The sequence below is a fragment of the Eulemur rufifrons genome, chromosome 1, assembly GCF_041146395.1.
Source record: "Eulemur rufifrons isolate Redbay chromosome 1, OSU_ERuf_1, whole genome shotgun sequence".
NCBI classification, from domain to species: Eukaryota; Metazoa; Chordata; class Mammalia; order Primates; family Lemuridae; genus Eulemur; species Eulemur rufifrons.
In genome coordinates, this window is record NC_090983.1 from 81,601,413 (window position 1) to 81,628,642 (window position 27,230).

Sequence of the window (27,230 nt, forward strand, 5' to 3'; positions counted from 1 at the left end):
CCCTGTGCTATTCACAAGAATGTATATTCAGTAATTTTAAGGTAAAATGTTCTGTAAATGTTTATTAGGACCATTTGATTTAGAGTCCAGTTTAAGTGCAGTGCTCCTTTATTTAGTTTCTGTTTTGATGATTCACTCCGGCTCTGACAATGGAGTGTGGAATCCCCCCACAATTATGATGCTATTTATTTCTTTGCTTACCTCGAGTAAAATTTGCTTTATGTATCTGGGAATTCCTATGTTAGATGCATATATATTTAGGATTGTTAAGTCTACTTGTTCAATTGCTTCCTTTATCAGTGCATAATAATTCTCTTTGTCTTTCTTTATCTTTGTTGATTTAAAGTCAATTTTATCTGATATGGGAATGTCTATACCTGCTCTCTTTTTATTACCATTTGTGTGGAATATTTTTTTCCATCCTTTCAATGGGAATCTGTGTGTGTCCTTATGGTTTAGATGTGTTTCCTGGAGACAGAAGATATTTGGGTTGTGTTATTTCGTCCATTTAGCCAGCCTATGTCTTTTGAATGGAACATTAATACCACTAACATTGAATGATAGAATTGATATATGGGGTGCTGCTCTGTTCATCATTTTGGGTATACTTTATTGTTTGATTTCCCTCTTGTGCTATTGCTTTATGAGAGTTGTGAGTTTTAGGGATTTTTGTTTGTTTGTTTTAGTGATTTTATAGTGTTGTGAATCTATTGTGCTAATTTTTTTTTTTTTTTGAAACAGGGTCTCTCTCTGTTGTCCAGGCTAGAGTGCTGTGGCATCAGCCTAGCTCACAGCAACCTCAAACTCCTGGACTTAAGCACTTCTTCTGCCTCAGCTTCCCAAGTAGCTGGGACTACAGGCATGTGCCACCATGCCTGGCTAATTTTTTCTAAATATTTTTAGTTGTCCAGCTAATTTCTTTCTATTTTTAGTATAGATGATATCTCGCTCTTGCTCAGGCTGGTCTTGAACTCCTGACCTTGAGCGATCCTCCTGCCTTGGCCTCCCAGAGTGCTAGAATTACAGGAGTGAGCCACCACGCCCAGCCTGTGGTGATCTGTATATAATACAGTTCTGAATATTTCTGTGGGGCAGGTCTGGTAATGACAATTTCCCTCAATGTTTTCTTGTCTGGAATAGAATTACTTTCTTTAACAATTGTGAAACTTAGTTTTGCAAGATTCAAAATTCTAGGCTGGCAGTTATTCTGTTTGGGAAAATTGAAGATGTAGCCCCAATCTCTTCTGGCTTGTAAGGTTTCTGGTGAGAAGTCTGCAGTTAGCCTGATCTTTCTAGGTTCGTTGTTGCTTTTATCGTGCTGCTTGCATAATTTTATCCTTCATTTTTATTTTGGCCATGTTGATGACTATGTATCTTGGAGATGTCCTATTTGCTATGAATCTTCCTAGTGTTTGATAATCATCAAACCATCTGGATGTCTGAATCTCTGGTGATACCAGGGAAGTTTTCATCAATAATTCCCTCAACCAGGTATTCCAGGCTTTTGCTTTTTCTTCTTATCCCTCAGGGATAGCTGTAATTTATATGTTACTTCACTTCATATAGTCCCATATCTCCCTCAGTGGTTGCTCAGACGTTTTTATTCTCTTCTGTGCCTCCTTGAATGACTGGATTAGCTTGAGAGCCTTTTATTCAAGCTCTGAGATTCTTTCTTCCTCTTGGTTTATTCTGTTGTTAAGGCTTTCTGTTGTGTTTTGAAATTACTTAAATGACTATTTCATTTCTTTAAGTTTTATTATATCCTTTCTTAGGTTGTCTACCTCTATAGCAACTTTTTCCTTGATTTCCCAAGATATTTTTTGGCATCTTTTTGTTGGTTTTCAACCTTCTCTTCAATTCCATTCATCTTATTTGCCACGTATATTCTGTATTCCATTTATGTTATTTCACCAATCTCCTTGTGGATGTACTCCACTGTTTAACTCCACTATGATCCCTTGGGGGTGTTGAACTATTTTGTTTCTTCATGTTGCCAGGCTTCTTTTGTTGGTTTATCCTCATCTGACTCCTCTTCTTTCAGCTCTGGGTTAACAGGATTGCAAGGTACATTTTCTCCTTTGCAGGGAACTCTCCTGTTTAGTAATGAGAAGGGAGAAGTGCTAGATGGAGATTTTCTGTCCTACTCTGAAGTGTTGACCCATCAGGGAAGTGTGTGTGCACTGAAAGCCTTTAGAACAGCTGTTCCATTTTGGCCCATTCCCCTGTGATTTCCTTAGTTCAAGCCAGTGCTAGATAATCTTTGTGTGGATTGGAGGGTTGTTCCCCAGCTCATTGTTGGAAGCTTAAGTTGGGGGCTGGATGTGACCCTCTCCACAGTGGCTATTGTGGGGGATTGCTCTGCCTGGGGTCACCCAGTGGAGGTGACATTGGCAGCTGGGTGATTCTATTTAGGCAGTGGTTGTGGATGACCACGCTGTGGGCATTTGCACGAACCAGGTCCAGTAGTAATGGCTGCCCAGGGCTGGTGGATCCTAGGTGAAAAGTTAGAGCTGGGTGAGCTTCTGCCAGCCCAATGGTCAGTAGTGGAAACTCAGGTTGGGGTCTTGGCACCCTGGCACAATTCTGGTATCTAAGGGGTGGTATCACAGGTCTGGCAGAGTCCCTGGAGCCACAGGGGCAGAGCCTTGGGCTCTGGCACAGTGAGAACTTCTGAGCTGGATCTGGAGATTACATGGGCAGAGCCACACAGATGTCTGGGCTGTTCCATCACCATGGCGACTGCTGATGCCAGTCACAGAGGCAGGGGTTTATCTCAGTGTCCCAGGGACTGCAGAGGTGGGCTGGGGCTGCTGGGAAGCTGAGGTTCTCCCCCACACTGCCTAGGTCCCTCTGATGTAGTTGCCCAAGGCTTCTCAGGTGATGCCTGTGGTCTCTGACACTCGTCTGGTCAGATCCTAATGGCAGGGGGTGGGGGGCCAGGGCGCTCAGCTCCCAGTCACAGGACGTGGCACAGGGGAGTATCTGTTCTGAATATTTTGACTTTGTAATTAAGAGCCTGGTACTCTCTTGGGCATGTAAAAGTAAGGAAAATTTTTTTTCCTACTTCTGCATTGAATTAAAAGGATCACGAAATTGTCATCTAAAACAATAATAAAATAATAACTCCACATTCTATTTCTACCATTTATTAGCTGTGATTCTTTAGGCAGATTATTTGAACATGGGTGTCCTCATTTCATACAGTGGATAATTTCTATTCATATGGTTATGATAGAATTTGAATACAAGTGTATTTTTTATGACAGTATCTATCCTAGGATCTGTCACAAAGTTTTGCAAATTTTAATTGAACGTTATACAAAATTTCAGATGAAAGTTGGGGCAGGAAATTTTTGAAGCATGTTATAAAAATTAAGGATCCTTATGTATACATGACGTAATTTTATCTAGAAGGTTGGGAAGCTATATAGATAACAAATAGTTTTAAGGAAAAATCAAGCAAAGTGGGTGAATAAATATCTAAGTATGTGTCCCAAAATGAAATAAAAAATTTTGCATTTTTCAGTGCTACTATCTGCTAGGTGAGGGGGCATAGAAGGTGCTGGAGGCTACATAAAGTATAGAGCTTTCAAGTGAGGAATATTATGTAAATATAGTCATATTCTTAATATCAAAAGAATGAAATTTGGAGAATTAATCAGAAAAAAATGCATTTTGCATGTAATTTTTACTTTTTCTAATTTTCTTCATTTAATTAAAATACTTTTACATAAATCTGATGCATAACATGTAATCATAATTTTTCTTTATTATTGAATAAGATCTTAGGAGCACTGAGGCATTCATGACACCATGCATGATTTTTCCAAGGCTTCTTTAATACTGTTGTGCCATTATTTTTCCTGTATGGTGAAAGAAAAGGTTATATTAAAAGATTTTTCTTTCCGAATTCCTCCATCATCATGTTTAATAAGGGCAGCCTTGCACATATATATAAGAGGAGAAATCCAATTTCAAGTTGCTTTAAGGTTCACCTTTGAATTTCACTGTGGTCAGAAGAGTCCATGACCTTTAAATTTGATGAAAAGTGGGAGCAGCTATTAATCTCATTATTTTATTTTGAAGTCCTCCCAAAGTGGGTGATTCTAGACCACATTTCTGCAAAATGACAGTAGTTCATATAAATTGATCATTGTTACAGTGAAAGACAATACCTAAAAATTGTAATATACCTTCAGTATTTTATATCTGATTTTAATTCTCTGTGTAATAATCACTCCACTACTTCAGAGCTATCATCATTTTGTACAATTCAATCATATATCTTATAGCTGTACTATTAAATGTAATAACTTCCATTTTAAAGATTATATTTTTCCCCTTATATATGCAGAACTTACTACGATATTCCAAAAGTGTTTATTGTGCTTCCTAGTAGTATCTATATACTATTACCTTTTTACAGGGATATTCCCCTATGCTACAGAAAATAATAATTGAAACAAAAAATATTGTAGTCATTCAATAATTGCACAAACTGTTAAGGGACAGGTTGAATTTACTAACCATGTGTTTCATATAGCAACATTCAAATGAGAAGTAATTACAAAAAATAAATAAATAAACTCATGGACTATGTAAAGAACTTCTACCTAGGTTATTTAATCTTTTGAGTAATCATTCTTGGCCTGTAAGAATAAAGAAATGAGTAAATAACATTTGGCATAAAAACAAAGTCTGTGGGAATATAATAATAATTTATATCAAATATTTTTTAAAGTGTGATATGTGGATTACTTTAATCACATTCATTTTGTTAAAATGTAGATTCCTTGCTATAACCCCAAACTACTTAAAAAATTCTCTGATTTAGAGCATTTTATATACATACAGCTATTATGGAAATGGAATAATAAGATTAAGAAAACAATGTAGTAGTAAATAACCTTTCTTATCAATATCAATGGCCTAGGAAAGAAGGGAAGATGTCAAAGAATGTTAAATCAATAACACTTTACCAGGCAGCTACTGACTGCAGGAAACTGCTAAGAGCAGTATCTTCATTTGATGATATAAAGAAAGAAGAATAAATGATTATTTCACTAAATAAGTAAGAATCTATCTATTAATATTTATCTATCTATCCATCCCTGATACAGAAGTACTCAGTTAAAATTCATAAAAGTGTTTAAAAAGTTATATAATACACAATAGTATAGTGATCAGCACATAAGATGAAGTTTATTTTCATTATCCCAAGGTTAAGGGAACTGAAAAACAGTTGTAGAGTAATTTCTAAATGAATGATACACAGGTGTTTGTGATGGTGAGAAAAATTAAATGGCTGGGTGGAGCCCTGGAGGACTAACTTGAAAATTGTCAGGCCAAGCTGGGTGGCTCATGCCTGTAATCCTAGCATTCTGGGAGGCCGAGGCTGGAGGAGTGCTTGAGCTCAGGAGTTCGAGATTAGCCTGAGCAAGAGCAAGACCCAGTCTCTACTAAAAATAGAAAAAATTAGCTGAGCATGATGGCACGCACCTGTAATCCCAGCTAATGGGGAGGCTGAGCGGAGGATCGCTTGAGCCCAGGAGTTTGAGGCTGCTGTGAGCTAGGCTGACGCCACGCACTCTAGCCCAGGCCTCAGAGTGAGACTCTGTCTCAGAAAACAAAAAAAAAAGAGAGAGAAAATTGTCCCTGTTTGAATAACAGGGAGCAGTGGATTGTAACAGTACAGATTACAGATGACCAGAGCATGGACTATGGATTTTGCTTAAGGAATGATGAAAGAAATGTAGATGCCAGAGAAACTACAATTTGCATGGTTATACAAATAATTCAGTGACGAATTGGACAGGAAATTTTGATGATCTGCACACATTCCTATACTTAAATGCTCTGCCATTAATGGCTTTGATCATTGTAATCTGCTCAGAGTATGAAGATTTACGAATTTCTATAAAGATGATAAAAATATTTGAGCTTAAATCAACCACTGGAAGAACTTGTGGAGCAGCAAATGCCTTAAGTTGTAATTTTGTAAGGTAGGCAATAAGAATAACGATTTCTATTTGATTTAATAGAAAGGAAATTTTTTAAGATTGAGACAAATGCAGAACAGTGGAACATATTTTATCTTTGGCCATAAAACATTATTTTATAAGGAGTACAGGGAGAATTGCAAGGTGATCATCAGCTGATTAAGATGTATTACTGTTAAAATTAATTATTTCTCCAGTACAGTCTTTGAGAGGTTTTTCCAGTAGATAATAAGTAAAATATTCCAAAGATTAGGAATTTAAATGTGCTCCTACAATTTAAAATAGAAGAGGACTATGATCACAAACAGGTGACTTCTTTTATCTATCATAAATACTGGGTTCCAAGCCATGGATAAATTAGAAAATTATACCATACTATTAACAAATACCACCTATCCTGCTTAAACAATTTCAGAGTTTGTAATAAGAATCACACTATCCTTATCCTCTTTATTTAAAAATCTCTCTCTGTCTGGAGCTCTAAAGGCATACTTTTCATAATTTTCTATATTATTTAATATATGTAATGTTCATGTCAGAACAAAACAGTGTCAACTTACATTTAATCCTTCAATTCCTGAGCAATTCAGTTTTCTGACTCCAAAGCATTTCAGTGTAATGATGAGCCCTGGAGGTTCATATCTCCACTAACACAGCAGAATATACCTTGGGTCATTCCTCTTATTTAAGATGAAACATGATTTTGGTATTTTTTTTTCTTTAAATGAGGTAATGTAAAGAGCAAATTTTGATATTTTAGTTAATAATTGAATATAATTGCACGTCTGTAGCCTTGTACACATCAGTTTTATAATGAAATTACTGAGCAGTCAGTATTAGTTTTTCACTGAAGCATAGAAAACATTCTCAGTGGTCAATTAGGAAGATTTGACAGACGTAAAACTACATAAGACAAAAAGAATTTTGCAATCATTAGAATTCATTCCAAGGACATGTTTGCAAAACGTTCCTAAACATCTTATTTTGAATTATCTGTGGACTGTGTCAACAATTATAATCTGTGAAGAATTGGAACAATTTTCTAGATCATTCATCTGCAAAACCCACAAATGATAAAGAAAAAATTATTTTTAAGAATCACTTATTTTATTGGTTGTTTACTTTTTTCTAAGTATTTGAAAATATGCTCATTCCATCACCTCACTTCAGTAACACAGACAGTCATAGACCTGGACTTAAAGTGTATTTATGCATTTTAATGATTTACTTGTAGGATGGTTTATAATAAATATGATATATAGAAAATTATATTATATAATATGTAAACTTTTAATGAGTTAACTGAACAAAATGGAGCTGATGCATGAGTGATGACCTGAATCATAACATAAATAATGATATTAATTTTCATCTAAATCATGCTCCATATTCATAGTTTGAATTTATCATTAATTAAATAACTATATCTTTATATAGTAACATTGTCAATTATGCTTAAGTTAATATATGCTTTTTTGAAAGAAATTTTTATGTTCATGATTTGACTTTATCAGTAATGATGATGTTATGAGAATTTGCCCATGTTTTTTGGACAGCCAATACTATCTTTACAAATATTATAGATAATTCACATGGCATCATAGGAACCTAGTTCAAAAACAGCTCCAGCTATCAGAATTGGCTATGACAGAATTGGCAAAGACTTTGAAATTGCAGTTCTTTAGCTTGGCCCACCATACCCAGAGAGATCCACTTGGAATGATTCTGGAAGCTATTCTTTATTGTGTACAACTAGTCTTGATATGGTGGTATTTGACAGTCATTTTAAATAAGAACTGAAGCCAATTAAATTGTTGCTCTGTGGATTTCCTCTGACAGATGCACAGAGGCATCTTGTGTTAGCCAACGGATATTGTTTAAACACAGCTAAAACTATTCCAGCATTAATTTTGATGCAACCGGTTAATTATATCGCTGTGATTTATGTTTAAAGAATGGATTTGAATCAGATCTATTATTCTTATCCTTTCTACCTCTCATCATAGTGTCATGATATCTATTTGGGGAAAACAACTTTTCCCAATAAAAACTTGGGCACATTCTGTTGACTTCATTGTAATAGAAGTATGATTTAAAATGGGAAAGCACTATATTTTCTTATCTCCGATTAAAAGAGTAAAAATTCTGCAACTTGAACTATGACACAGATGACCATTTGCTGTTTTGGTAGTTAGTTCCATTTTGGACTTAGAACAACCCACAAAACAAATCACAGAAACTTAATAAAGAAGGATTTGCTTAATATGCAAACTCAATTTTTGTAAGTGGCTACTTATAATTTTCAGTAATTCTCACATTAGTTTCCATTTCTGAATCAATAATTCAATATTTCTATAAAATATGCCAATTTTAACACAGAATAAGAAAAAATTACTATAAACCTAAACTTTAAAAAGTATTTCAACAAGTGAAGTCCAATTGAATTTAGACTCAGCATACTGACAATATGCAGGAAATTAGCAGAAATCTCTACCTAATATTCATGAATCTATGTGACTGGCTCTTACAACATTTCATTTGGTTGAAGTGTTGAAGTTGTAACATTAGCAGATTTGTGGGTTTTATTCATACCTTTTTTGTTGTTTGGATCTTTTTAGATGCTCCACCAACTGGTCAGGCACACAGTGTGAAAGGCCAGCCCCAAAGAGCAGCAAGTCTGATCATATCAGCACAAGTAAGTTCTTCATGTCAATATTTTGGTTGGTCCACATAGTACAGAAATCTTTTTCTTTGTTTTTCTTTTTATGTCATTACTGAGGGAGTTGAGTCTTGAAAAATGTTCTTCATTGAATTTTGCAAGAGATCCACTACAATCCAGGTGTTCTTGAAAGATGAAGCATTGACTTTTCATCTATAAAAAGAGAATGACAAGAACCAGTATTTACGTGCCTTTTTAGGTAGCGAGAGTTCATCTCAAACTTGGGCAGTTTTCAGAATGCACATCTGCCAACCTAGCATAAGCTTTTCTTAGGAAATATCCATCAGCTGCAAAGACTGCAAATATCACAATAGATGTGAGAATACTCCAGTAAGAAAAATAATTCTGTGATTTTTTTTCTGTGTTTTAATTAGAACAAAGTATATTGTTTTGAAATGCATTTCAATGTGCTGTTGAACAAACAGACTTCATCCGTGAGTCTTAAAGAGAAATAAATTAAGCAATTCTTTATAAGGATCAAAATTGACTTATTGTTTTGTCTTTAAAGTACTGGTTTTGAAGTGTATGAAAATATAGATCACATTTTTTCAAGTCTTTTTTGTGCGTCTGTAGACTTTTTGTGTGTTTATATTTTCTGACAACTTTAAATGGTGTTATAAAGATTTTCAAAATAAAACTATGAAATAAAGTTTTCCAATTCACACATATTTTCATTAATTTGACCACGAGTGGAGAACCTTTGAAAAGTCTGTAATGTTTATTGAGAGGGTGAATACATTCTTGAAGAGGAAAAATAATATCCTTGACTGACAAATGCTTACTTTAGCTCCCTAGTCCTTCACTGCTGGTGAGAAAGATTTCGTGAAAACAAGCAAAAGCATACTACTTTTGAGTTTGTAAAAAGGAAAGACACTATTCAAGTCTGAAGTATACAATTTTTGTAGCCTAGAAGCAGGCTCCCAATGTTTGCCTATCCGCCTGTTTGTAGTCCTCACCTCAAAATACTGTTATATCATTGCTTAAAGTTGTTCAAGCAACATTGTCCAAATTTCCACCATTTGGAGATTAATTTGGCTTAATAAGCATGAACATCTTTGAAAAAATGGCAAATAGGTCTAGAATAAGTAGTCTAGGCTTGAATATTTGAATTTGGAGAGACGAAGTAAGTGATTCTTGGTTATGGAGCATTTTGAGTTTGCCTTAGAATTTGTGTGCTGTCTTTAGATCAGAGAAGGGAGAAGCCCCCAGGCAAGGTATGAGTATGTAACTGTAGGAAAAAAAACACTGGGATTTTGGGAATTAGTTCATAAAAGGTTAGAACCTTTAGCCACCGCTAAATATACTTTTCCTGTGCAAAAGAAGAAGAGAAGAAGAAAAATTCTTTTTCTCTCTTCCCAGGATCTAGGATTCAAACTGATATTACTTGTAATAATTCTGGAGGCATGCTAATTTATATTTGATTTTGTAAACTATTTACAAAACTCAATCATTAAGAGCAATTTTTGAAATGAGAAATACATTTGTAGTTACTAACCTATAGGACACACTGAATTTATAATAAATTGGGAATTGCAAAGGCAAGGTGTTTGAGCCTTTCTTTTATGGTAATTTCTCAATTATTGAATATAAATAAGATGCACAGCCTTTAGAGAATCAAAAAACAATTTTAAATATTGATAAAACTCTCTGAAAAGAAAGAAACAGAGTAGAATATGTGTTGAATTTTGAAATTTTATATAAGGTCCATCTACAAGGGGAAAGTTTGGTGTTTGGAAAATTATTTGAGCAGGCATGCTCCAGATGTTTTTATTAGAGAGTCGAGTCTCCAACTATTTGCGTGGGCAACAAACTCCTTTAGAAGAAAATACCTCTAAATACATGCAACTGTTTTAAAGTAGAGAACTTCAAATAGAGGGAAGAGTTACGAGTAATTGTAACCCTTTTGCCAGAGATTCTGAGGCTCTTCCTCTCATCACTGATTCAAAGTCATTAAATTTAATGAAAGTATCAATGCACATTGAAAGGGCTATTAGCTATGTAAATGTCAAATTATCACAGAACTTGAGCAAAGTTGACCAAATAATGATTCTATTAGAAGGTGCTTATCGTCAGACATTTATGCTTGGAGCAGCTTGCTTCACTAACTCCAAAAAGACACACAAAGTATTTAAACTAATCCTTCCTAATATAGGAGGGATACTTGTATTCTCTTGGATAAAATCCCGAAGTATTGTATGATTGTCAAATGTTTCCCAAATTTTAGCAGAAGTCATCTGTTCAATAAAAAATATAATACTTTTGGAATGTGCTTTTAAATTTGCATTTCCACTTAAGTTGAAGTAGTCTATCATCATTGGACCTCGGCACAGTCCAGAATTCACTGCCTGTGTCTGCCTAACTACTGTCAATTTGCATGGAGATCCACCTTTGCAATTCGTGCACAGCTTTCTTAATTATCTTTGAGTAGTAGTAGTGATGTTTACTGCACCTTGAAGTTTAAAGTATCTGAAAAATAGCCTGTGGAATTAGGCAGATCTGTTATCCTAGGGCTTTGTGTTTTAAGTTCCACTTGAAAAAGCTAGTGTCACTCTTATGAAGATATTTTGAAGAATTTTAAACTCAGGATGATAAAATATTTATTACATATTTCCCATTTTAAATTTATATAAAGTTTTAAGGGTGCGGATACTGAATGTTCAATTTGTGCTATTTGTTGTTTCTGAAAAATATACTCAGCATTTGTGGGGCCATGATGTAGAAATTCTGTATTTTACTGTAGTGACAACAGATGTGAGCTGTTAGGGGGTCATTGTGTCTTATCTTCTCCTACTTTATCCTTATCTCTTTTATACTGTCATGTTTCAATACAGAAAAAAACTGATTACATAATATCAGGGACCATAAATTTGCAAATATTGAGATGTAACTAAAAAATGCCGCAAAATAATGTCTTCATCCTAATTCTTCAAAAACAAATCTTTATCAAGTCTGCTATTTTTATGACTAAAAATAGGCATAATCCTATTGATACTACTATGTGGTAGCTCTTAACAATGATACCCATCTTATGGATGATAAACTGAGACAAAGGTAAGTAATTTGCCCAAGGATATGTTGCTAGTAAATAGTAGAACTGAGATTTGAACAGAGGTAGCTTGAGCTTGGCTCCAGACTCCACTACCTCAACTGCTATGAGGCGCTACGTCTCCCACGGAAGGCGGCTCTTCATCATAACAATTTAATAAGACAGTTCTTTCTTCTGATGGAAAAATGTTGCATAATGAGGTTTCAGAAACAAGTTGCAAAGAACGACTTGCTCTATTGTTTTGTGAGAAAGTTATTGAGATATCTTTTCCTACCCTCAATAAGTACAGAGTGTACTTTTATCACTTCAAAACAATCCATCGGTAATGTATTGTTAAGAAATCACCTGTAATATATATCATTATATATTACAATATGATATTTACTGCTATATGTGCCACTAGGAAAAATACTTATTTTGATAAATACCTATTTTATAATTTTAAAAATATCTGTGGTTGCCAGTTTCCATCAATATAAACTATTTTATAAAACAAATCCTGCAAACCTGCCACCCTGCATTATTTATCTGCAACACTAAGCATTATTGCAGTTACCTTGATTGGTTACATAAACATATCAGAAATCTAGATTCTTAAACAGAGTGCCATAATATATGGAATTGCAACTGCCATCTGTGATGGGAAAAAAAAGAAAAGAAATCCTTTGTTTTCTAGCCTGCATAATTAACAGCTTTCTCCCTTAGAAGAATGACACACTGTGGAACAAGTACAATCTATTTTTTAAAATAAATTTATAGTTGCACTGAGGGGAAAGAAATTTTATATACCTAAAAACCACTGTTGGTAGATATTATACACCTACCAATTTTACACACATTCTAGCAAAAAAGAATGAAGTAACGATATTTATAAAGTCGTGATCAATCAGTTGAAGTCATAGTTTATGAAGAAACCAAGCTGTTGTCGGGTAATTAAATCCTGTGAACAAATGTTAATTACCATCTAAGATGCCAGATTCTCTACTTTCATTAATTACTAATAAATTACACATTCATATAAAGTTCACTTTCCCAAAAACAAGGAGGTAATGTAATATCAAACTCACTAAGTTGTATGGTCTCAGCAGCTACGTGAAAAAGTAAAATGAATTTTACATTTAGAAAGTGGCTAAAAAAGGTGAGCCATATTTTTTCTTGGATAGAAGAGATGGTTATGTGATTATTTCAAATAAATTATTTCTTGAAGTTACAAATTGACAGATTATTTTATACACGTTATTTCCTTTATGAAAACTGGTATTTTGGTAAGTGATCTCCAATATGGACTATCTCACCCAGGTGTCCTCTGGCCATAGAACTAAAAGAGAACTATATTTCTATAATAAAGTCCCTAAGTGCCTGCTTATTATGCATATATTACCATTAATTTCTATCCCAGTACTTTTACTTGCACATGTATTTACAGAAAAATAAATCAGATGATTTAATAATCCTTAATATTATGTTCCTAAATCATTAAAGATCCCCATGTTAAATTTTAATTAATTGTTGGGCTGTTTTGTTTCTTAGGTTAGCCAATGATTAAGCTGACTTGAATGAATCAAGCAGATGTTTATTCCAAGTAGACAATAGCCTTTGTTTCATGGGCCCTAGATATTTGTCTCTTAGAAAAGTTAAGGTTAGCCAGTTAATACTCTCCTGTTATCAGGCAACTCTTGCTTTCAGTTTTCTTCCAGCCATATATGACATATAATCCTAGGTGTATTTTCCTGCGGCTTGCATTATCATCAAAGGAGTATTGTTGCCTACTAATTCCTGGCTAAAAATTTTATCACCCTCATTGTCAATCTAGGAATGGAAGGCAAAAGTTCTCCTCAATTTTGCTTTTCCTGTATGATCAGATGCATACAAACTAAGACCACGTTTCTCTGACCACTTTTGAAGATCTATTCTATCAGTGATAGAACCTAAGACCATCCTCAAATACATGAAAGAAGGGGAAAATTGGCATTTACAATGTAAGCCAAATCACCAAAATGTTTTGTTGAAACTGTTCTGAAACTGAACTTGAGAAAAAGAATCCCCTTTGCCCTCTAATTTTGCTGGCTCAAGCTAAGAGCCCTGCGTGGTAGATCTTTTTGTCTCTGTTTTATTGGTGAAGAGCATGAGGCTCAAAGTGTTTAAATAACGTATTCAAGGACTCCTTTCAAGTAAGTGGAAAAACCAATATTTAGACCAATGTCTGTGCAAATCAAACACTAATGCCCCTTTTGTTTTGCCAGGCTGCCATCTAACTTGCCACGTGTACTCATGGCCAGAAAGTATTTATAGCTAAAGAAATAAAACTAAGAGTGGTAATATGACCAGTGCAACTGTGTAAATACTTATTCAGCCATAGTTAATTTACAAGTAGTTATGAGCAGGTACTTCATCACTGAAGTAACATGTGTGGTGAGACTCAGTAAACTATGACAAAAAAGTCAGATCTCAAATCTCAAGGTATTTAAATGCAACGTGTAAGTGAAAGCTGTCTAAAGAAACATTTTCAGCAGATCAAGTATTTCATAGGAGAATGATTTTTCTGTAAGATGGTTATGAACCAGGAATATAAATATTTGGGCTAAGCTATATTTTTATTATGTCAAGGGTCAAGTAATTTGATGTAAGAAAGTGTTTAGTTATATTAATCTTTATTTTATTTATTTTTTCCTCTATTCATCGATTTATTTTCTAGGAAGCATTGCCATCATTGTGCCTCTTATCCTCTTGGTGACCTTGATAACCACGTTGGTAATTGGTTTAGTGCTTTGTAAAAGAAAAAGAAGGTAAGATGCAATGTTCTAGATTAACTGTGAATAAATCACACAAATAATTGCATAAGCAGACATTTGTTTTTTAATTTCAGCTCATTATGGGGGTACAAAAGTTCAGGTTATATATATTGGACACACTTGGAGCTCAGATTTGGGGGGATGGGGAGGCATGGGCAATAAACAGAGATTTTTAAAATTTATTAAAACATGATCTAGTTATTCCAAGTACAAAATGCTATGTTTTTCAAACCATTTTATCCCTCTATTTTATTTTAAGTGATTATAACATAGACAACTCTCTCCCTCCCATATTATATTGATGGAATGGCTCCATTTATATATTCTAGCAAAACCAGGAAGGAGTCATATTGTTTAAAAATTCAATAGAATTTTACATTTGCAGTAGTCTTTCCTTGAAACAGCAAGGATCTCTCTGGAGGGCATCTTATTATATTAATGTGTATGATTATTGTCAATACAATACTTAATATGTACATGTATGCCACAATTTGCATTTCATTCACCAATGATTTTTATCTCGCTGGAAATATTGTTTTGGTTTATAAGAAAATACACTTGAAAAAATCCAGAAGGAGTGAGTTGTCCGTGGGGTTATTAGCAAGGAACTAAGATTTGGGAGTCAGTTTTTGAATTATATAAAACAGGATTCTAACCAAATGACTCAGGGATTGAAAACAATTTATTTCAAAGTTTATTTATCCTTATATTATTTGGGATAGTTTTCAAAAAGAAAAGAAAAATATAATTTAAAAATATAACTAGTGAATATTCAATTTCAATCAATGTGGTATTAGTTATTTAGGAGGGATTTATTTCCAGTATTGTTAAGTCAATATAATTGGGAAAATGACTTATCAAAGTAATACTTTTTTCCTCCTATGTGACTTGAAAAATGTCAGTTATTTAACTTATTTCAAATGCATTTTATTTATAAATTTTCCATCATTCTTGTTAAAATAAGTCCGTAAACCTATATATATGATAGCTGCATGTACCTTGATTGTAATATTTATACAACTCAAACTTATAATAATATTCATATATTCTAGGACAAAAACAATTAGAAGACAACCTATTATCAATGGAGGAATAAATGTAGAAATTGGCAATCCATCTTATAACATGTATGAGGTAGATCATGATCACAACGATGGAAGTATTTTAGACTCTGGCTTTATGATAGATCCAACAAAGGTAATATGTCTTAAAATAATGGACAGTGAGCATTAACATTTCTGAGTTATATCTCTATTATATGGTTCTGAACTTCATCATGCTTTTCTTTTATCTGAAGTTATAATGAAGGAGCTTAGGGTCTGTTGAATGATATAGCCTCTTCTGACGAAAAAGTACAATCACGGACTTCATCTGAAGCATGCAAGCTAATAGAACATGGTTTAGAAAACATATTGATTTTTTCACTTAGCTTATAAATCTGTATTATTTACTTTTATTTCTCTATGAATTTTATTGGAAAAATGACTCATTAACTAACCTATGTTCACCCAAAGCAAACTAAAAAGCCATTTAAAAATTGTTTTAGTATTGATACCAAACACCGAAATGTTTAGGCCTCCTCCAGTGTGTAGGTGGGTATATAGATACATAGATAAATGAACATCTATTATAAAGCCAAGCTACTGACTTTCAAGGGAGGAGTATATACAGGGAGAAGATCAATACATGCCCAGTCTCTAGCACTATGCTTGGCATGTAGTTCAACAAGGCATTTCCCTTTCTACTCTCTTCCTTACAGTGTTATTGGATAATTATGTATTAATATTTCTATAGGGTTTTGGTTTGGTAGGAAATGGATACTTACAGCATGGTTTTGTTTTTATTGTTCTTGGTAGTGCATTTTTCTTTTAAAACTTTACTTATTTACTTTAATTTTGTTTTTAATTGACACATGAATGTACAATCAGTCTGTGAAAGAGATAACTGTACTCCCATGTTTATTGCAGCACTGTTCATAATAACCTAGATAAGGAATAAACTTAAGCATCTATCAACAAATAGATAAAGAAAATGTGGTATATATGCATGAGGGTATACTATTCAGCCATAAAGAAAGAAAGAAATCTTGTCATGTGAAGCAACATGGATGAACCTGGAGGATGTTATGTTAAGTGAAATAAACCAGGCACAGAAAGACAAATGCCACATGATCTCACTCATATGTGGTATCTAAAGCAGTTGCTTTGGTATAAGTAAAGAGTAGGGTAGTGGTTTCCAGAGGATGGACAAGAGAAGAAGGGGGACAATAGGGAGAGATTGTCTCTCCCTATTGTCAATGGGTACAAAGTTACAGTTAGAGAGGAGGAATAAATTCTTGTGGGTGACTATGGTTAACAATATTGTATTGTATATTTTAAAATAGCTAGAAGAGGGAATTTTATATGTTCTCATCAGAAAGAAATAATAAACATATGAGGTGGTGGGTATGCTAAATACCCAGATTTGATTTTTACGTAATGTATACATGTATCAAAACATAACTTGGTACCCTGTAAATATATATAATTTATTTAAGATAATATCCTCTTCAAATGTGTTGAAGCATTAGCATATCTAAATATGCAACATAATATAAAAATATTGGCTGATTTATTTTTTAATATAAAAGTGTAGAAGGTTTCATTGTCAAAATAAATGTTTTATTTCCAATAGTGTTTCACTGAAGAGCCAACTAAGCTGTGTCCTTGGATTTCTTTCTTGGATTTCTTTGTAATCAAATTGTTTTAGAGAAATATTTTTCTGTATGCTGTAATATCCTTATTGATTTGAAACATTTCATTGATACATATAGCCTGAAAATCTATAGCCTTTTAAAAATTTCTGTGAGTTCTTATTACTGTCTACTCAGGATGGTACCTTTTGAGAGAAATAGATAAATGACATAATTAGCCAGACAAATTAAACTTGGGAAGATTCATTTCACTGAATTATCTGAATGTTTTCCATGATAATTTCAGAGTATTTTCTCTAAGACTATCAATTTGTTATGAAAAAATTTTATTCATTTATCAAATTATTTATTTATTTTCTTATATATTCAAGGTACTTTGTCCAAAATGTACTTTTAAATGTATAAATCATCAAAGTGTCCAATCTACATTCAAATGATTCTGAACTGAAGTGACAGCTCTTCTTGAAGAAATTGAATAAGGATCCCATATATTCAATCTACTTTGCAATCCATGATTGAACTTTCTAAGTCTGAAATTGATGGCCAAATATTCACTTAAATGAAAATCAATCAATATTATTGCATGGATAAATTGTGCACTATCACAGAATATTATAATTATTTTTTCCTAATTAGGAATAATTGTATTTTTATTATTATTAATACTGATTAATTAACTCACTTTTCAAACTAAGATTTTTGTGAAGTAAATTCTGGCAATCTTACTGTATTTTCTGTTTGAAATTAAAATCTTATATATACTGTAAACATTATCATTTGATAATGTTTCCATAAAAATAATCTTAAATAATAGAATTCTGAGCATTTTTTAGGAATAAAAATGTAGTATCCATAAGTATAAAATCAACTAATGAGAACATAATTTAAATATGCTTTAACTACCTTTCATATCAAGTAAGGTTCTCACTTTTCCCTCATCATTTTTATTTCTAGTTATAGAATTAATCCAATTTTGTGCACTTAAGGAGAATAGCTTTTTATACCTCATTTAAAAACTTTTCTACATTTATTTTAGGAAAATATAACTATGCTTCATTGCCCCTTAAATATATTTTTAATGTATTTAGCATACAATAACCAATAAATATTTATTTATCCATTTGCTGACTGACTAACCAAAATTGCGCTGAATGTGACATAGATGGTTGATTCTACTGGCTCCTGATGTTTGAAATGGAAATATGAATTGTTGCCCAAGAAGTAACTACAGAAAACATAGCTAGTCCTAACAGGTTTAGACAGTATTGAAAAACAGGGCCACAGTGAAGCCACCTTAATAGTCAAATGAATTTTATATGGCATTCACTGTGTTAACAATAGTTGATATATTTGTGGTTAAATCAATATAAATTGCATTACACATGAAGAACATTTTTGTAGAACAGTCATTTCTGTCATTTTCAAAGTGGGTAAAATTTGTAGTTCAACGGGTACCTTATAATAAAAAGGAATACAGTGCTTAATAAATAAAATAGATTTGAGTATAGAGGTAACTACAAAGAAATTAGTATTTACTGGTTTTTAATTCCCCAAATTTATTACAATTCTTACTTGGACTGCTTTGAATATTTTCTGAATGAGACTTTTAAAGGAGAATATAGAGGCAATATTGACTTGATTTTATGTTTAAAGTCTTTTCATGAGTCCCTTAGCTGTGTCCCTAACTTTGTGGTCATTGTTACGAATTGATGGTTAATATTTTTTAAATATGTATATTTTTTAATATTTTCATATTCTTCAAATGTTCATCTAAGTTTTTTTTTTTTGGTTCACTAATAAAGACTATATTATAAATATGGGTGTCCCAGATTAGCTAATTCTGCCCTTCCACCCAAGAAAGTCTAAAGTTAATGCATTTGCATGGAAACTTAGTGGGCCGATTTAATTACTAATTAAACTATTTTAGACTAGAATCTCGTTTCCAAAAAGATAGATAGTTTTTTAATATATCAAATTTTCAATTTTACTTTTTACCTAAAATATAGAGTGATGATGAATCTTTAAGTAGAAGCAGCCAGATATTTGAATGTCCAGAATGGGCCACCATTAGAACTTTTCAAAGTGGCAAAACCTTAAATGGGGGAGGCTGATGAATTTTGCACAGAGCTGTTATGAAAGATATCATTTCCTTGGGGAGAATGAAGTTAAAAAGAAATGTATGAAGGTGTCTAGGTGAATAGCATGTCTATCAGTAAGTTAGATATAATAGAAATGTCTACCTATGAACCAAATATCCAATATTAATATTTCTGTTTTAAGTTGTTAAAGCTAACATGAACACACTGTTTATAGCTTAACGCTAAAGAGTATTTTTTATGTTATTTTATAAGTTAATATGATTTATATCAATGAAAAATGGTTCCGTGATATTAGATCAGATACTAAAATTCTCTGTTTATATACAGGCCAGGTACATAGGGGGAGGGCCCAGTGCTTTCAAGCTTCCACACACAGCGCTGCCCATCTACCTAAACTCTGATTTGAAAGGACCACTAACTGCTGGGGTGAGAGAAGAAAATTCATTATTCCATATCCATTCCATCACAGAACCCCTCACAATCAAAGACTGATTACTATATTTAGGTAGAGGCTTGCCCTTAATTAAATTTTTAATTAACAAGAGATTTTAAAACAACATTAAAATTGGGGGCTTATACTATGTGACCTGCCTATGCAGGATGACACATAAAATGTTATCATTTTAGGCAAGCTACCAAGTAGAAATATCTCTTCTACTGGATTTGAAAACATTATAGCCCCTTGACAATGAACATGAGTATTTGGTATTCTTAGAAAAGACTGTTTAGCCAGAAATTTGACCTGAACAATTTAAATTTACATTTGTATTTGATTTTATGCATTGCCTATTGTGCTTTAATTAATATACACAAATTTGATGTGTAGTTAAATAAAAATATACTACAAAATGAGTCACCATATTGAGAAATTAGAGATGGTCTAACAAAAAACATTCTTCAAAACATCTGTTAATTAAGTAACTGGTGTTTAGAGAAAGTGGCCTCTCTAAAGTTACATAGTTCATTTTAGGCAGAAGAGAAATGAAACATGATTATCAGGATTCCTAGGGATGAGTATTCTCTCCTTTGTTCCTCTCCCCGTCAGCTGCTTTCATTCTCATTTTCTATCATGTTTGTCTCATTTGCATGGTTCAAAGATTATGTTTCCTTGTTGTAACTAAGATTTAGTGTACTGCTTTTGAAAAGACAAAACAAAATAATAACAACAAAGCAAACAAAAACTAGGCAACACTTATCTTGGGTTAAGCTGCAATTTGTCAATTTATTAAATAATGAATATTGCATATGTTTTCCAACTGAAAGAGGTGACTGCTGCATACCTCAAATCTACTTCAAAATGCTCTAAGTGTGTGTGAAACTTAAGATGACTGTACCTCCCAGTTCTTTGGAAGAATCCAAAAATACTTATCATAAGTCCATATAGGTTTGAAGCAAAAATATTGTCTTCATTTTAAAGTCTGTTCCACTGATGTATTTCTTTACTTTTATTTTTCTTGTTTTGCTTGCTGGTAACTCATACTGATGAATTATAAGCACCAAACAATGAGATGCTTTTCTGTAAACACATCTTAGGCTTGCAATAGCAGTATAGGGTCGGGGGGAACATGTGAACTGGAAATATGGCAATTTGGCTTAACATTTTATGCTTTTATAATAAAGTCTGAGTTAATATAGCTTTCACAAAGATTTATTCTGGCTTTTTATATATGTCAAAGTTCCCCTTAGGTTTACCAGTTACCTGAAAAACATAAAATTATGTTTTTATTTAATACTAAAGTCAAACAAAGCCTATAAACACATTATTTAGTAAATTAAATCCACTGCATGTAAACATTGTTGCCATTAAAAGATAGACATTTTAGAAAGTAATTAATGTGGTCAAGTAACTAATTAATGAAATTATATTTATTTATTTTATTTTCCCCTCAGCCAACAAATTACTCCAATCCGGTGTATGCAAAATTATATATGGATGGGCAACACTGTCGAAACTCCTTAGGAAGCGTTGATGAGAGGAAAGAACTACTTCCAAAGAAACTAGAAATTGGTATACGAGAGACAGTGGCATAATCAACGATACCTTTTGTATACTGTATAAATGTATAAAATATAAGGATTACTTTTGTATGTTCCAAAAGTATTATACTTGTTTTGGCATCAGCATTACCTCTTTCTTTATCTTTTTCCTGGTTAATTGTTTTCTGAGTTTTTTGGGTTTTGTTTTTTGCTGATGACTATTGATTGACCATTTGTATGGTATTTTTATGAAAAAGAACTGCACTACAGTACAATTTACAACAATGCTGCTGATATGACACACCTTTGAATTTGTTAAAATTAAAAACAACATATTCCTTTGTAGTGTGAATATAAGCAATCTATTTTATATGAACTTTTTTGGTTCTACTTAATCAACAGAGAATCCCTGCGCTTTTTCATTATATTGTCTGAAAGCTGTAATACAATGTCATTTTATTTCTCTGTTTAAATGGATGGAAGAATGATGGAATGGTCAACTCTCTTCTTTGTGCCCATGAAGATTGATTGAGACTTTGCTGAAAATATATAGCTCTCACAAGTTCAGCATCACCTGCTTTGAAATTAGCCTTAGATTACCCAGTGATAGATGAGAATTTTGAGGAAAACTTTAAAAATATATAAAATTAATAATTTGCATGATCACAGATGATTACATTTTTCCAAAACTTAGTGGACTCTATCTGATATACTAAATGTATACACCTTGTAAGCAATAGTTATATTTAGGTGGTAGGACATAGCAAAAATATAACCCCGAGTGGACAGACTGCACTTGCTATGAAATAAGAACATTTGTTCTCCCTCAGTCCTGAGGTAAATAGCCAGCCAGGAGCACAACAGGGCATTGGGTACTCGTCTTACATATTTCTTCCCAGTCATATGCATTTTGTGGAAGATTAACTCAACCCCTTACTACACTGAATGCTAAAAAATAATACATAAGCACACAAATTGATGGTAGAATTTCAATTATGTGAATTCATTCTCTTTGCTAGATCAAAAGGAAAAGACAAAATAGCCATTTTAGTATAGAGTAATTGATAAATATTTTCAAGACACAGTATGAGTAATCCATTATTTACTGTATCTAAAATGTATTCTTCAAAGACCTTCCAAGTATAGAAGAACAATTATCTGCCCATAGTCAAAGGTGGAGAGTATAAATGTACCAGTGCACTCTGGTACTCTGGTTTCTTTTGGTTATACAGAATCCATGGACCCCATTCACTTTTTTGTTGTTTGTTTTCAAATTTTAGTTGAAACAAGTACAATTTATTTAAGTTGTATAAAAAAAAGGATAGCATTTTTATACAAATATCTTTAAAGGCACAAAAGATTTATTCACAAGTTTTGGAGGGCTTTTTGTTCCTCTGATAGACATGACTGACTTTTAGCTGTCATAATGTATTAACCTAACAGATGAAATATGTTTGTGGTTGCTCTTTATCCCTTTGTACAAGCATTAAAAAAACTGCTGTTTTATAAGGAGATTTTTTTGTTGTACTATGTGCATGCATACTACCTATTTCTAAACTTTGCCATATTGAGGCCTTTATAAACTATTGATTTATGTAATACTAGTGCAATTTTGCTTGAACAATGTTATGCATATCATAAACTTTTTCAGGTTCTTGTTTAAGTACATTTTTTAAATTGAACAGTATTTTTCATTTTGGTTATAATAGTCATTTTGCCTATGTTTCTACAATGAAGTGTTAAATACTTTATAAAAAATTGTTGACTGACTTATTTAAATGAAATTCTACATATTTAAGTGCTTGTGTTGGGTAGTTTTTAAAAATAAGAAAATTCCTTTATGTAGGTTAAATATTCCTAGAAAACTGTTTTAGTGAACATGCTAGTTTTTTATATGCTTAGAACGTAGTACTCTCCAGGGAAGTACTCACTTCATTGCATCATTTTTTGAGGAACAACGGAGAAGGCATTTTTCTCTTTTTGAAGCAGAGATATCCCCCTTACTTCTTCCTTTTCCCTACTCTACTGTGGTTGTCAGAGACTCCATATTGCACTAGAAAGAGACATAGATTATACACACAGTAGTATCACAGCTATGTGAAACAAGCCAAAGCTCTTCCTGTCCCAATTCTCAAAAACTGTACTTTATAGAAAACTCAAATTCCAATGGGTACTATTTAGACATTAGTTTGTAAGTGGAATGGTTACCGGTATACCTACTTGGATAGAGCATCAGACTAGAGCTTGCAAATGTAAAAAGTTCTAATTTATTTATGCTATCCTTGAGTTATATCAGGGCTATGTAAATGCAACTAAAATTATTTAAAAGAAACAGAACCTGCAGCTTGGTGTAATCTTGATACAGTTAACATTAATGTAAATTTCTAGCAAATCATATATGATATACAACTGACTGACCCTTGGAACCTGACGTTGATGACCTGTTCTTCTCACTAGGGCACTAGTGAAAGCCATAGCTCAGAATGTGTTTTTAAGCCCCTGTGCCTTTGTATTTTCATGGTCTTTATTTGCACTCTGTGCTTTGCTGTACCATGCTGATTCATGACAATCCACATCAGAGTCCATAGTCTTTCTATGTGCGGTTACTTTACATTCAGTTTTCTTTTTCAGAATATTACAGGGGTACAAATGTTTAGGTTACATATATTGCCTTTGCCCCACCCGAGTCAGAGCTACAAGGGTGTCCATTTCCCAGACAGAAAAAAATATTTTTTCCACTACTGAAATTTACTTTATTTCTATAGCGCCATCTTATTCTAATCTAATTTTCTATTGCAAAAATTCATATAAATGTAAAAAATTCAAGTGTATAATTCTCCTCCAAGGTGACAATTCTTTATAAATGTCATCAATAAAATGCTTCCTAAACTGTTTCTTTGAGCTTTGGTGGGAGGTATTTTACAAAAATTAATGCTTCCTGGTAAACATGCCTGCCTACCCAAATGCCTTCTCGTTTAGAGCAAAGATTTCAACCTCTTGACATTCTGGGCTGGGCAATTTTTTGTTGTCCTTTACAAGGTAGGGTATTTAGCAGGATCTCTGCCCTCTATTCATTTGGGTGATGCTAGTAGCACCATCCAAAGTTGCAACAACCAAAGGTGTCTGTAAACATTGCCAAATGTCTTCTGGGAACAAAATTTCCCCTGCTTAGAACTACTGATCTAGATCTACAGTCCGTCTCCCATTATCAAATGACTCTCAGCTGGAACAGCTGAGTTACTAAAAGGCCCAAAGGCCCCTCATTAGCAAAGTCATGATATTTCCAAGTTTTCATTTTTATTTAATGTTGATGATGCACAAGTCATAGTTATCGAAATTTGGTAGTAATAAAGTGCCTATGTAGTCAACAACAAAAAAGTCATTACTAAGGGAAAAAGTTTCATTTGGAAACTTATATAATTTTTCATAAATTAACTCACTTTCAGTTATGTAAATGTGTTTTGTTTGTGCCATTTCAATATCAGTGATTATGTTTTATTTTGTTTTGTGTTTTATTGCATGCTTATTTTGTTGGTTTTTAAAGTTGAGATTTAAGCCTGCATTTTACTTCTAGGAATGCTACTTTCCATTTTTATGATGATTCAGATATGAAAAAGTTCGATACTAAATGCATGTTATGGCTATTATAAATGAACTGTAATATACAAAATGCCCATAATTTCCAAATCCCTAACAGGGAAAATTAGTATATGTGATGAAGGAAATAGAAAAAATATTGTTGATTTTCCTTTATCCTTTCTCATTTCTGTATCTTCAAACATATCCTCTGGATATAAAATCTTATCCCCCTCTGAGAATACTGCTACTATTTATAGTCTCAACTTTTTAATGTAGTTTTATTAATATTTAAGATTAAAATATAAGAGAACAAGAATCCTGCAAAGTTAAGCAAAATATAGCTAACCACATTTTGAATGCAGTTTCCTTTATCCTATGCCCCATTCCAATTTTCATTAGTTTATTTAACAATATCTTTCTCAATACTAGAACTTTAATGTAGATTAAAAATTATTATTTAAATACGAACCCTTGAACTGTAACTTGCAAGAGTTGGAGAGACAAGGACTTCTTTATGAAGTTAGCTATAGGGTGATATGGCACAAAAATTATTTCTTCCATAGATTTTGAATGTGAGAAAAACAGCAAAAGAGCCAAAACATCTATTGCTAACTTAATATATTTAGAAAGTTGACACGCCCAGAAAAAGATAAAGACAATTAAAAATATAAGGAAACAGTTTTATTCAGAAAGACATTTAGTTTTGGATGTTATCATATCCAAAGACCCAGCAACATGTCCTTCGTGCATGTATCTAGTCTACAGAAAGCAAAGTAGATTAAATGAGTTCTTCGGTATAGGTTTCCTCTAGTAGATATTATACTTCTGTGGCTGCAGTTTATTCTGAAAAATAGATTCTAGTGAATCCCATCATTTTTTGTACCTAAAATATCAAAAATCAAAAGAAAAATTGGTACTAAAGACAGCCTATTTGATAAATTCTATGCCTAAAATGTATTTATTCTCTCTGATAAATAGTCTGCCCCTTTAGTATGGGGTTTGTAAGATATCAGTGAACATAAGCAATGTGATTCTAATACTTTACTCATTTGTTCACTCCGAGATAATTTTTCAGCTGTGATTTCTTCTGCAGTTTTAATACATAAATTATGTGCCTCCTGATGCAACTTGATTTCCAGCTTGTTTATGCAGTAGTGGCCTAGAGAATCAATAATATAACTGTTCTGGCCTTTCAAAATATAATGTCCATAGTGAAAAACAATACATATCAGTAATCTAAACATTTATAAGTGAGAAAATATTTGTTTCACACACAGAATAAACCGTGAAATATAGCTGAGAATAAATTTAGGAGTTTGAATTTTTTAAGGCTATTTATGGAGATACTTAAAAAACAGTATATGGAATAAAAGTTTAGACTGACTTGAGTGATGAGATGCAACATATCTCAATAGAAAACATAAAGTCAAGACAGTAAGATTTCAAACTAGAGTAACATTCATTCCTACAATCTACAATTGTCAATTATAGCTGCAGAACTCCACGTAAACTCAAAACCACACACACACTTACCCTTGCACACTCACACACTGGCACTGATGTCCCATTAATTGTGAAGATGACATTTCTCTTCTTATTTTACCTAAGGTGCAATCATGTTTGCCTTCTCTGGCTTAGAATTTCAGAAATAATTTTGTATAAGGTACACATAATGGTAACCAATCTCGGGTGTTTTTTTAATTTCTTATTATAAGATTGTGATGTCTCTCTTCATTTGTATCTTCTCTTCTATCCAAAGTGAAAGTACAGGAAGCCAATATTCCTGTTACACTATTTTATCATAACCTGTATTGGGCATTTTTGTTGTAAAAAAGAAACTGTCATTTTATTTTATTTTATTTTTTTTTTTTTGGAGACGGAGTCTCACTCTGTTGCCCAGGCTAGAGTGAGTGCCGTGGCGTCAGCCTAGCTCACAGCAACCTCAGACTCCTGAGCTCAAGGGATCCTCCTGTCTCAGCCTCCCGAGTAGCTGGGACTACAGGCATGCGCCACCATGCCCGGCTAATTTTTTTTTGTATATATATTTTTAGCTGTCCATATAATTTCTTTCTATTTTTAGCAGAGATGGGGTCTCGCTCTTGCTCAGGCTGGTCTCGAACTCCTGAGCTCAAACGATCCGCCCACCTCGGCCTCCCAGAGTGCTAGGATTACAGGCGTGAGCCACCGCGCCCGGCCGAAACTGTCATTTTAGAAAACTTAGAAAATACCCACAAAGAGGAGAGAAAAATTACCACTAAATTAAAAAAAAAAAATACTGGAGAGAACAAGTTATAATTTTAGAGTATTTTCTTCATTTGTTTTAAAAT

General features: G+C 33.1%; 1 protein-coding gene across 2 annotated transcripts in view; it reads left to right on the forward strand.

Moving 5' to 3' along the window:
- LRP1B (LDL receptor related protein 1B) overlaps positions 1-23,122 on the forward strand; it is a 1,768,615-nt gene extending 1,745,493 nt beyond the window's left edge. Inside the window, exons 87-91 of one of the 2 annotated variants that reach the window (XM_069473041.1) lie at positions 8,618-8,694; positions 14,460-14,550; positions 15,609-15,753; positions 19,675-19,773; positions 21,238-23,122. In XM_069473041.1, the coding sequence (XP_069329142.1) occupies positions 8,618-8,694; positions 14,460-14,550; positions 15,609-15,753; positions 19,675-19,773; positions 21,238-21,378 (553 nt within the window). In that variant the 3' untranslated portion in view covers positions 21,379-23,122. The remainder of the gene's footprint in view (positions 1-8,617; positions 8,695-14,459; positions 14,551-15,608; positions 15,754-19,674; positions 19,774-21,237) is intronic. The other variant, XM_069473049.1, reaches the window with a different exon arrangement.
- The last annotated feature ends 4,108 nt before the right edge of the window (positions 23,123-27,230 follow it).